Source organism: Triticum aestivum, chromosome 6A, assembly GCF_018294505.1.
Source record: "Triticum aestivum cultivar Chinese Spring chromosome 6A, IWGSC CS RefSeq v2.1, whole genome shotgun sequence".
NCBI lineage: Eukaryota > Viridiplantae > Streptophyta > Magnoliopsida > Poales > Poaceae > Triticum > Triticum aestivum.
This window is the reverse complement of record NC_057809.1, coordinates 585,908,551-585,918,692: the sequence shown is the minus strand read 5'-3', so window position 1 is coordinate 585,918,692 and position 10,142 is coordinate 585,908,551. Positions and strand designations below refer to the sequence as shown.

The window sequence follows — 10,142 nt, the reverse complement described above, 5'->3', positions numbered from 1 at the left end:
ACTTTTGGGGAATTTGAAGGAACGAAAACATATTTTTCTCTAAAGAAACAATACGTACTCACCCAGTAAAAAACCGTGGTTCTCCTAAAAAAACTAAGTGGTTCTCTTAAAAAAAGATGTCGTCATTTGATCCTTCCATCCCGGAGCGCTCACAGAGCTTACATTCGTGGGAGCTTAGATATTGTAGTTTTCAAAAATAATGGAAAGTTACATGGCTATGAAAGTTTAGAAATTACATGGTTATCTCTTTCTTTAGTACACCCCTTTTTAATACAAGGGTGGCAAAAAAAAGGTTAAGTATTGGAGTAGTCAAGAGGTTGGGTTATACAAGCAAGAGTTCTTGCTGTCCTGGGCTTGGTTTTAGCATGTACAAAATGGAGAGCTTAAAATGCACGGATAAGAGCTCCAAGTGTCTGCCAAAAAAAGGGAAGAAGAGCTCCAAGTGTTCTGGTCACTTCTTTAGACTGGACATATTACATGCATTCAGGTGTACATATCTTGAATTTGCTCATGAAATTACATCACAAATCCTTTATTGTAAAAGACAAAGAAAAGACTAGGCAACTCTCTGTCTAGCGCCTCAAAATCATTTTCTTGCACCAGCAACCGTAGACTACCAGTAGTACAATTGTCAATGCAAATCCAACTCCAAAGCCTACACCAACAAAAAGCCATAACATGATATCATCAAATGGTGATCCTTCTTGCACAGGAGGTGGCAGCGACGAAGATGGTGAAGTCACGAATGTAAGGTTACATTTCACAAGAAGTGGGCACCCGTACAGCCCTCTGTTTCCGCCCTTGAACGAGCTGCTGGTGAATGTGGAAAACTGGCTGCCCGAAGGTATCCTCCCACTGAGATCATTGTAGGAGAGGTTGAGCCACTCGAGTGTGGTCAACATGGCCAGCTCCTGTGGGATCTTCCCCACGAGACGGTTCCAGGAGAGGTCCAGTGACTCAATCCGGGCCAACTGGCCGAGCTCGTGTGGGATCTTGCCTCTGAAAGCATTGTGAGATAAGTTTACCACGTGAAGGTACGTGAGGTTGCCGATTGACCGTGGGATGAACCCACTGAATCGGTTGCACGACAGGTCAACCACCATCAGGTCAGCTGGGACTTTTGCCACCCTCATGTATTGTTGTTTCATCGCCACATCGATCACAACCTGATAATTCGATCTTCCAGCTCGCGCTTGCACTGTATAATCATATTCCGAGGTTCCATTTGGGTCCAAAACCATGGACCTGAAACTCTTGAATAAATATGGTGGTAGATCGCCGCTGAAGCCGTTTCCTGCAAGGTCAATGATTTGTACACTGGCGAAGTAACGGGCGCTTGAGTTCTTCTCCACAAGAGGGGGGATGCTCACCGGGCCATGAAAATTGTTGTATCTCAACACAAGTATCTGAAGCTCCTGTAGCTGACCTAACCATACAGGGAAAGAGTCCACGAAACGGTTCCCTCCAATGTCAAGGGCTAGCAAGTACTGACACCGAGCTAATGATCTCGGCAGGTGCCCCTGGATGTGGTTTCCATGTAAGTCTATCAGCCTCAGGTTACATGATTCATCGATATCGTCAGGCCATGTTCCGTTAAGGCGATTTCCCCTCAAGTTCAACACAGCGAGGTCATTGCAACCTTTCAGCAAATAAGGTGGCACCAACCCGCTGAAATTATTGCCGGATAGGTCGAGTATTTGGAGAGGATCATGCTTATGACATTCTGAGTAGGGGATAGCCCCACTCAGTTCATTGTTCGCAAGGTTGACAGAGTAGGCGACCTCAAACTGTCGGAGGAAACTGCTTGGAGGGATGGAAGAGAATTTGTTATTGGAGTAGTCAAGATCGTGCGCGTCGAAGGGGAAAGGCACAGCGCCACCGAGCATATTGAAGCTAAGATTGATGAACCGTATATTAACATAGTGCAGGGGCTGACCCACGGTGGTGAAGTGGTTGTGAGAGAGATTCAAAAAGCTCATGTTTCTCCAAATCCAGTCAGGGATCTCCCCATGAATTTGATTGGGAGAGAGATCCAAATCTTTTACTCCCGGTAGATATCTAACGGCAAGGGGCAACCTTGTTAGGTTACAGTATGCTAGATGCAGGATAGAAATACTACTATTACTACTAGCATCGACTTCATTACCATCCCCGGAAGCAGATAACAATGGGTTATAGGAGGCTGATATCATACTCCCTCCGTCTAGGTGTATAAGTCATCTTACGAAAACTAAATAATCCCAAAACACTTAGGCGCGGTACATTAACTTCTACCTCGTTTTTTGTTTTTTGGCATATCAACCAATGAGAGATGAGAGGTGTCTACGTCTTTAATGTCTTGAGACTACCAAACATGACATGCAGTGGTTAATTCATTGCATGCAATGCTATTAATTAACAAATAAACATTAAAGTCTCTTATTTTCCCCTCCTCCTTGATCACGGTGCACAACCTAAGATGACTGACTCACCTAGACGGAGGGAGTACTAAGGTTCCTTAGCCTCAAGAACGGGTTTAGATCCAAGGTACCCGTGAAATTGTTGTTGTCAAGTTGCAGGGACTGAAGAGCAGTGAGATAGGAAAAGGAAGCTGGAACTGAACCTGTTAGCTGATTGCTGCTCAAGTCAATGTCAGTTAGCTTAGCTGATGGATTCTGGAATTCCTCAATAGCACCAGAGAGTCGGTTCATTTGGAGGCACAATGTCTGCAATGCTGGCAGAGTGAACAAGGATGCTGGAACTGTCCCCGAGAGTGAATTATTGCTTAAACGCACCTCTATGAGATATGGGTACATATGTCCGTCGAGAGGAACCGGCCCTGTAGAAGAAAATTGTGTTAATTATAAAACTGGTAGCCAAGGACCGTGTAAGTTCAGATTTATTTCTTAATTTGCAGTAACTTGTCATGCCCCCAGGAAAATAAGACGACAACATGAAAACAGGGTAGCTTGGCCTATGTTGTCGTTGAACTCTCTGGATGTGGCTTGCATCTTGTAAAATTTGAACGAATAAAGCATACCGATAATCTTGAAATATCACTGTATATTGTTTTTTAAAATAAACCATATGATAAAGCACAAGTCCTCTAGTAAAAGTGCCTATGGAATAATAATCTAAATATTCCAATGGAAATCCTTTAAATCAAAGACGGCCTAAATTTGTAGTTCTTGAGTATTTGGTATAGAACATGGGTTTATTTTTTTCTTGGTTGTGTGCATCGTAGCTGTCTTTGGACATGTTGTTGGTACAGAGACCGGGTGTAATTGATATTTTTGAGATATTAATATATTCCCTTTGTCGAAAAAAGAACATGGCTAGTTTTCTTAAATCTGCCCAAGACAATTCGTTTGTACAATTCTTTTTAGATAATGGAGAAGAGCACCTCCACGGGCTCTCCATTCAAAGATGCACACAGCCCTTGTCTACAAAGTCTTAAACAGTTTAGTTTTTTTTCCAAAGTATAAAGTAACAAGATCAGGAATTCAGGATACACTAAAACTCAGGTAGGACAAACATATTGTTAACCTGTCACTTTTTTGGATATAAACCCCATATATTTTATTTACAGCTGTCATCGTATAATATTTGATAGCAATGTGATGTGGCTAAGAACATTGCAGGATCCAACTATCCAAAAAAAGATGTAACAAATTTGATAGGTACTCCCTTTTATACAAATATAACTCGTTTTAGAAACGTCTTATATTTGTTTACAGAGGAGCAGATGATTTAGCAAGCTGCAATCTTTTCAGAAGTACCAACTTACCTGTGAAGTTGTTGCCGGCGAGCCATACACTTTCAAGTCGTGTTAAGCTTGTAAGCCATGGAATCTGCCCAGACAAACCAGAGCCCTGACAGTCCAGTATGATCAAGTTTGTCAGATTGCTGAGGGCCGAAGGTAGCCTGCCGGAGAAGCTGTTCCAACTGATGTGTAATTCAGTCAGTGACATGAGGCTCCCGATGGAGGTAGGGATGGCCCCAACGAGGTTTGTGCTTCCAAGGTCGAGAATCATGAGATTCTTTAGCCCAGTGACCCCAAGAGGGAATGCAGAAGGCTCGAATCTGTTCTCAGCGAGCACAAGTTCTCGCAGCAAAGGGGAATTGGAATGAGTGAACAAATCAGGCAGAGGACCAGTTAAAGAGTTATAACCAAGATCAACCACCGATAAGGAGTGGAGTCTTGATAACGATGGGTGGAGTGGACCAGAAAGGGAACATCCGGTTAGGCGAAGGATCTGAAGAAGGGGGAAGTGGTTGGCAAGTGCCTTGAAGAACTCCGGCGCTGTGCCGGTGATATTAACTTGCTCTAGATGGAGCTCCTTCAGCTTACTAAGGTCGTTGGCCACTACAGTCGACGGAAGGAGCTCCCATCTGTTGCGTCCAAGGTCGAGGATGACCAGGTTGGTGAGCCGAAAGATATCGAGTGGGACCTGAAAATAGAAGTTGCAGGTTGACAGGTTGAGGTAGGTCAGTTGTGTCAAGCCCTGGAAACCAGACACCTGAAGCTGGGAGCTGGTAAACGTGTTGTAGGCAAGGTTGAGATATTGGAGAGAGGTAAGCCTGGAGATGGAAGGGTGAAGCTCGCCGATCTGCAGGTTCCGCTCCGGGAGGTCGAGTGCAGTGACCCTCCCGGTAACGTTGTCGCAGCGAACGCCTTCCCAGCGGCAGCAGTCTGTGCCCACTGTCCACGATGACAGTGTCGTGGTGGGCGGCTCGTCGTCGTTGGTGAAGTTGAAGGAACGCTTCACGGTGAGAAGCGCGGCGGCCTGGTCCCTGCGGCAGCGTGCAGGGACCTGCTGGGAGGCACTGCTGTCTGCTGAACGGGCGTGCGAACAATGCACTAGCAGCAGGATTTCTGCAAGGAAACCTAAGGTGACCAACAGTGAGGTGTGGTGAGCAGGCATTGCAGCTGGCGATTTTTCTGGACTCAGGAGAAGACGAGATGAACACACATCCTTCTTCTCTGATGCATATATATGTATATATAGAAGATGGCAGGTGTGCAAAAACGAACACGCTAGTTGAGGGCATAATGCCCTATGATCGTACCAAGCACAAAGCCCGCTTTATCTACAGTATATATGTACATCAGAGTCTTTGTCATTGGCCCCCATGTAACACAGTTGCGTTAACAATTGTGGCTTGACGTGGAAAGCTAGTCTCCGCTCCATGCCCTGTTCTTGACTTGGCTCGAGTCTTCAGAGGCTGCTGCCTCGTCCGACAATTCGATTGACGGGGAAAGCTAGTCAAGTATAAACGACAAGCCGTCCAGCCGTGTGGGCCACGTCGTCTTGTTTCTTCGATGTTCATCGAATACAAGCACACGCAGGGGCGGTTGGCAAACACGCAGAAGACTGACCCGGCCAAACAGTGAAATCGACCAAAAAATAATAGCAATACATTCAGGTCCTTACATTGAAATGGACCATCATCGCCGGACTGGCCGCCGGAGAAAGTTTATTGCCTAAGCTTCATTTTGCAAAAAGTTTCAGCTAATTTTGGACTTGTAGATAATTACTTATGAAGTTTTATAAAGTTTTAGGGTCTTTTCTGCAAAACTGTCAGTTATTTAAATTTGACCAAACTGTTCTGGATAATATTTTGGATAAGGTTGGCTACGTGGTAGTCTCTGATTCATCGGTACCAATTCAAAATAAATTAACACGTAACCACCAGTTCCAGATCCAACGGCCAAAATCTAAACGTATTGATTCATTTAAGTGATCTAATCTAACACGTTAGATCAAGATCAGATGGCTAGGGTTTGGTCGAAGCTCACCATGGTGGTAGGTCATCGGAAGTCGCGGGAAAACTCAGGCGCAGCGCGAAGGCTCAGATGTGGACGACTCGATGCTCCGGTGCTCCCTAGCGGCGGCGAGGTGGTCGACGGGATGCGGTTGACGACGACAAGGCTCCTGGTGGTCACCGTTGTCGCCAAGGTGGACGGAATCGACGACAAGGGCTTGTCAAAGGTGTCCGAGAGGGCAAAACTAGTTTCGGGTGATGACACACTACTAAAAAACGAGCGTGTTTGTACACACGGCTGGGTCAGTAGATGCGCACAAGCAAGAGAAACCAAATGGACATGGTGCGGGGCCAAAAGGACCATGGTGCTCCTCGGAGTTTCGGCAGTGGCGAGCTCCGGTTGACAGTGAACTCTGTGCTCCCAGGTATTCTGGGCATCGGGGTAGTGTCTAGGAGGGTTGCCGGGGGGTGGGGTTCATGTGGTGGGGACAGTTGAGCTTAGGGTGGTCGGGGTTCGCCGGAATTCGATCGAAGATCTCTTGGCCAAAGCATATGAGACGGTGGCGTTACGGGCACAGCCTAACGGTGTCAGGCGAAATAGGTAGGTAGCTTTTTCATAGGGAGCTAGGGGGTGTTTATAGGGCATGGCGGGTCGGGCGGGCATGCATGGTGGCCATGAGTGGAGGTCGTGGGCGCTCGGGTTTGTGCGCGGTGTGGGCGCGCCAGGCGGCAGTTATGTGAGGTGGGCGTCAACCCTGATGGGTGCGTCCCGCCTGGCAGAGAGAGAGAGAGAGAGAGAGAGAGAGAGAGAGATGTTGGGGAATGCAGTAATTTCAAAAAAAATCCTACGCACACGCAAGATCATGATGATGCATAGCAACGAGAGGGAAGAGTATCGTCTACGTACCCTCGTAGACCGTAAGCGGAAGCGTTATGACAACGCGGTTGATGTAGTCGTACGTCTTCACGATCGGCCGATCTAGTACCGAAGATACGACACCTCCGTGATCTGCACACGTTCAGCTCGGTGACGTCCCGTGAACTCACGACCGTAAGAGGGAGAGCTTCATCAGCACGACAGCGTGATGATGTTGCTACCGGAACAGGGCTTCGCCTAAGCACTGCTACGATATTACCGAGGTGGATTATGGTGGAGGGGGGCACCGCACACGGCTAAAGATCAATGATCAACTTGTGTGTCTATGGGGTGCCCCCTCCCCCGTATATAAAGGAGTGGAGGAGGGGAAGGGCTGGCCCTCCTATGGCGCCCCATGGGGAGTCCTACTCCTACCGGGAGTAGGATTCCCCCCTTTCCATGTAGTAGGAGTAGGAGAAGGAAGGAGGAAAGAGGGAGAAGGAAAGGGGGGCGCTGCCCACCCCTTCCTAGTCCAATTCGGACCAAAGGGGGAGGGGGCGCGCGGCCTGCCCTGGCAGCCCCTCCTCTCTTTGCACTAAGGCCCATAAGGCCCATTAAATTCCCCAGGGGGTTCCGGTAACCCCCCGGTACTCCGGTATATGCCCGAACTTTACTCGAAACCCTTCCCATGTCCAAACATAGTCATCCAATATATCGATCTTTATGTCTTGACCATTTCGAGACTCCTCGTCATGTCCGTGATCAAATCCGGGACTCCGAACTACCTTCGGTACATCAAAACACATAAACTCATAATACCGATCGTCACCGAACATTAAGCGTGCGAACCCTACGAGTTCGAGAACTATGTAGACATGACCGAGACATGTCTCCGATCAATAACCAATAGCGGAACCTGGATGCTCATATTGGTTCCTACATATTCTACGAAGATCTTTATCGGTCAAACCGCATAACGATATACGTTGTTCCCTTTGTCATCGGTATGTTACTTGCCCGAGATTCAATCATCGGTATCTCAATACCTAGTTCAATCTCGTTACCGACAAGTCTCTTTACTCGTTCCGTAATGCTACATCCCGTAACTAACTCATTAGCTACATTGCTTGCAAGGCTTATAGTGATGTACATTACCGAGAGGGCCCAGAGATACCTCTCCGACAATCGGAGTGATAAATCCCAATCTTGATCCATGCCAATTCAACAAACACCATCGGAGACACCTGTAGAGCACCTTTATAATCACCCAGTTACATTGTGACGTTTGGTAGCACAAAGTGTTCCTCCGGTATTCGAGAGTTGCATGATCTCATAGTCATAGGAACATGTATAATTATGGAGAAAGCAATAGCAAAAAACTAAACGATCATCGTGCTAAGCTAACGGATGGGCCAAGTCAATCACATCATTCTCTAATGATGTGATCCCGTTAATCAAATGACAACTCATGTCTATGGTTAGGAAACATAACCATCATTGATTCAACAAGCTAGTCAAGTAGAGGCAAACTAGTGACACTCTGTTTGTCTATATATTCACACATGTACTAAGTTTCCGGTTAATACAATTCTAGCATGAATAATAAACATTTATCATGATATAAGGAAATATAAATAACAACTTTATTATTGCCTCTAGGGCATATTTCCTTCAAGAGAGAGGGAGAGAGGGCAGAGCAGGCTGGCTGGGTTGCGGTTGGCTCGCGCCCTTTCTTTGTTCTTTTCTTGAAGTGAATTTGATTTTTCTCTGAATTACAAACTTTCTCTAAATTCCCTTTGAAATATTTGTAGCTGGGTGAACATTTTCTTTGTGGGTTTTGACAAACTATTTTTGTCAATTCCTATTGGGTCCTTCTGTAAACTATTTCTATTTCTATTTATTTTCTGTTTTTTGTTTTTATTATTTTAACCAGGTTTTACTTTTAGTTTAAATTGCGCATATTTAAACTATTTTTGAACCGTTGATCAAGCAATAAAAATAGTGAAAATATTTATCTTAGGAGATTTCTCTCCTGCCCTTATGCATTGTTTGACAAAACTTTTATTTAGAGAAACTTTCATGGCCATTAATTAAACTTTAAAATGGATTAGGGTTTAAGAATTGGTCATGTTTATTTCAAGAACCAAATATGCAATGAAATCATGGGTGCAATGCATCTAAAGGCACACCCTAAATTTAGAGAAAATTTGGGATGTGACACGGCCACTGGTCATGTGCGGGACGGCGTGGTGGAAGCGGTCGCCGAGGCCGCGCAGGACGTTGTGGACGAGATCGTGATCCTTGACACGGTGATCGATGTCCCGAAGAGTGCCGGCCATCTGCTTGAGCTTGGAGGTGTAGTCGATGATGGAGTGGTCTCCTTGGATGAAGCTATGGAACTCATCGAGGAGGTACGTGATGTTGGTGTCCCGGTTGTTGTGGAAGAGGTAGCAAAGGTACCGCTAGAGCATGTACGTCGTGCCCTTGTGCTCCTTGATAATCTCCAAGGTTAAGGGAGTCGTGGTGGCGTTGTACCAGGAAAGGATGGCGAAGTCATTGAGGGCCCAAACAGAGGAGGCCTGCGACAGTGAGCCGTCGACGTGAGCGCGGCAAGGAACTGCCGACTCCATAGTCCATATTTCTCCTTCTCGAAATTGAGAGTAATGAGATGTGATCGCAGATGCGAAGTCCCTGGATTTGGGGAGTGGGGAGAGTCTGTGTTGCAATGGGGTGGCCAAACTCCTCGTCAGAATCTGAGCCACCGGAGGAGAGGGAGGAAGAGGAGCTCATTGTTGCAAGGAAGGAGGTGGGTCAGCGGAAGAATAGGATCTAGAAAAGTGATACCATGTTAGAATCATAGTTTTAAATAGCCGGCTATAGCTCCGCTATAGCCTGCTATAGCCTTTTCAGCAGGGTGCCGCTAAATGGTCGCCTTCACAAATAGCCCGCTTTAGCCTGCTATAGCTGATTTGAAGGCCCGCCGCTATTGTCCATAGCCCGCTATTTAAAACATTGGTTAGAATCAGATGGGAAAGAAGGAAGGGGACGGATTCTTGCAACCCTTCGTATCTCATTGATTGGGTGTTTACACAATATATATCTGTACATGGGCTTATCATACTCAAAGAAAACTAGCCTTATGGCTCAGTCCTAGCACACGGACATGAACAGATACACACGTTCTCTACACATATGCGTATGTGCTAGATGTTCCTAGTCTGTTGTATGTGATTTACCATGTCAGTAATCTTCTGATGATGCTAATTTGGATTAGGTTTAAAAGAAATCTGGCTAATTACCTAACAGAGTACACGTTGCTATCTCACCATGTTGTGAATCACTCCAAATTTGTATAACAAGATTAACCAATTTTATCCTTATGCATGTTGACAAGAACAAGATACGCCATTGGCGTGCTTTACAAGAGATGGAACTTGGGCTATTCTTATATTTAGCCTTTTAGTCGTGTTTTTTAAGTGGAGGCAAAAAAAAAACCCACTAATTATTCTTATATTAAGCTTAGATTATACAAGGAAGAGTT

General features: G+C 45.8%; 1 protein-coding gene across 1 annotated transcript; it reads right to left on the bottom strand.

Annotated features, from left to right (window-relative positions):
• Positions 1-410: 410 nt before the first annotated feature.
• On the bottom strand, positions 411-5,041 carry LOC123128722 (receptor-like protein 6). The gene is made up of 3 exons (XM_044548801.1): positions 3,767-5,041; positions 2,489-2,818; positions 411-2,197 (listed from the first exon to the last, which is right to left on the bottom strand). The coding sequence occupies exons 1-3, from the start codon at positions 4,902-4,904 to the stop codon at positions 573-575; spliced, it is 3,093 nt and encodes a 1,030-aa protein (XP_044404736.1). The 5' UTR covers positions 4,905-5,041; the 3' UTR covers positions 411-572.
• Positions 5,042-10,142: the final 5,101 nt, after the last annotated feature.

Coding starts and splice junctions, on each gene's coding strand:
- LOC123128722 (XM_044548801.1), bottom strand. CDS start 4,904: ATGCCTGCTCACCACACCTCACTGTTGGTCACCTTAGGTTTCCTTGCA. Junction 2,819..3,766: donor CGCCGGCAACAACTTCACAG/GTAAGTTGGTAC, acceptor TTTCTTCTACAG/GGCCGGTTCCTCTCGACGGA. Junction 2,198..2,488: donor CTTGAGGCTAAGGAACCTTA/GTACTCCCTCCG, acceptor ACCTAGACGGAG/GGAGTATGATATCAGCCTCC.